The following is a 2,114-nucleotide window of genomic DNA, read 5'->3' as shown; positions in this document are numbered from 1 at the left end:
ATGACTAGAGAGAGATTCATGCACAAGACTTATGACAATTACCATAGATTCATTCCCGTATCTAGGGGAAAACGTTGGAGAGGGATAAGCATGACGAGGGTTATGAGGGAAATTCCTCTCACCACAATCCTCCTTCAACTCTTTTACTTTGAATCAACCAAAATACAACGAACATAAAATATTGATTAAATATCTCTCTCGTGCTCGGGGAGGGGTGAGGATCAAGGTAGTGCTTCAAGGGGGGATGTGACCAAACTTTGAAGACGTGGATAACTTTGTACCGTAGCAAACCATGTGCCTTACCAAAGAAATGCAATAAAGGGAGGTATTACCTATGGGCTTAAACTATTTAGCCTCTTTCAATTCTACTCAACTAAGCCTTCTTTTCTGTTTTTCTTCCCCACCCTCTTTGCACTATGCAGTGCGACCTCCCTACCCATAGCTTATCCTCGCATTCGGATTGCTCTCCCACCCAGAAACTCGAGCGCCTTGCCTCTGAGAACGCCGTTGTTGTCTTCAGCGTCAGCTCCTGCTGCATGTGCCATGTCGTCAAGCGTCTCTTCTGCAGCCTCGGCGTCAATCCTACTGTCCATGAGCTCGACCAGGACACTGATGGTGGCGAGGAGCTCAAGGCGGCCCTTGCCGGATTGATCGGTGAGGGGCAGTCGGCTGTGCCTGCAGTGTTTGTGGGAGGGAAGCTTGTCGGTGGTTTAGATCGGGTAATGGCGGCGCATATTAGCGGAGCTTTGGTCCCTCTTCTCAAGGAAGCTGGGGCACTGTGGCTGTGAATTAAAATCTGTTTGCCGGGCATGAAATCGGTTTCCTCCGATAGAAGGCCTGTGCAAGCGAGCTGGCAGTATCCAAACTTTGCTTCGCGTCCTTTGGGGACGTTCTTTTGGCGCACGTACGTTTTGTTATCCTGCTACCTTCGGCCGAGACGTTGATGCCACCAGGTTGAAAGGCAGTGAGATATAACTCTTTCACTGGCTTGTGCGCCAGTCAAAGGTTTAACAGGAGGCCTCATACAAACGTTTTGTTTTATGTCAGCAACCTCGTTTCGCACGAGGAGACCACTAAGCTTTGTTCAGAGTTTTTTCAATGGCCGGAATGTATAATCTTTCAGTCTCGTTGACAGTGAGAAATACACGAGCTCCTTCAAGCTTCCTTCAATTGTACTTCACTTCACACGAGCTAAATGGCCTCTCTAAGGCTCTGTCATTTGTAATTTGCAGCCAGAAGGCAACGCCCTGTGAACTCTGTCGATATTGTAATGGTGTTTTCTGAACTTTGCAATCATGCTCACTCTCTATAAAGATCGCGATCCTTTTGTGATCGTCAACCGGAACAGGTGTCGAAGGTTTTTAGATGCCTGCGGGGAGCGGGGTCGGTGGTGCTTTAGTTGGATTCAGTTGCGTGATATGGTAAGGCACCATCCTCGAGAAGTCTGGCAAGCCTGGACTCTTGAGTCTTGCCACTTGGTTTCACACGGGAATAAAGGACCGCACACAACCGTCCAGTCAGCATCCTGCAACTGTTCAAGTCGCGTCTAACTTAAGTAGTGGAGTGCGGTGGGCAGTTTCCTTGCCAGAGACTCGTCGATGAAAGGATTAAAGAAGGGCAGCGTGATGGGTGTGGGCTGGGCTGCGTTGCCGTTCATAGCTACAGCCTACGCTACGCATGCGGAAAAATCATTTATCTTATAGAATCGCGTGTCGACGACGCCCATGTGCCATATTCTGCGTTATTCCAACCCGTCGCTGCAGCCCTGACGGCTGCCGAGCAATGCTAGGATTTCAATGGGACACGGAATGTGGTTGTCATTCGGAGAGAGGTCCAAATATTCAAACTTCGCTCTATGTCTGTGGAGAGCACTCCCCAGGGTCTAGAAGAATGAGTACACGAGTGTAATTGAGTTTCATGGGTACAAAAGGGTACGAAACCGCCTAAACTGAAATCGAGCTCCATGGATATGGGATCACCCAAGCATTGGAAATTAAACGAGTAACCTGACCCGTCTACGACGGGCTAGTGACCCGCTCCGCCGGGTCTCAAGATGCTTAAATGTCTGAAACCAACAACATATTCTAACCAAAAAAAATGTCTATGACATAGTA

At 48.6% G+C, this 2,114-nt stretch overlaps 1 protein-coding gene across 1 annotated transcript; it reads left to right on the top strand.

The window, feature by feature from the left end:
- Positions 1–363: 363 nt before the first annotated feature.
- On the top strand, positions 364–1,099 carry LOC147887128 (glutaredoxin-C1-like). The gene has a single exon (XM_087394137.1). The coding sequence runs from the start codon at positions 417–419 to the stop codon at positions 786–788; it is 372 nt and encodes a 123-aa protein (XP_087250263.1). The 5' UTR covers positions 364–416; the 3' UTR covers positions 789–1,099.
- The last annotated feature ends 1,015 nt before the right edge of the window (positions 1,100–2,114 follow it).

Source organism: Dipteris shenzhenensis, chromosome 23 (assembly GCF_047967505.1).
Source record: "Dipteris shenzhenensis isolate YYH24624 ecotype China chromosome 23, Dip_SZ_1.0, whole genome shotgun sequence".
Taxonomy (NCBI): Eukaryota; Viridiplantae; Streptophyta; class Polypodiopsida; order Gleicheniales; family Dipteridaceae; genus Dipteris; species Dipteris shenzhenensis.
Note: the sequence above shows the minus strand (reverse complement) of the source record. Positions and strands in the feature narration are given on the sequence as shown.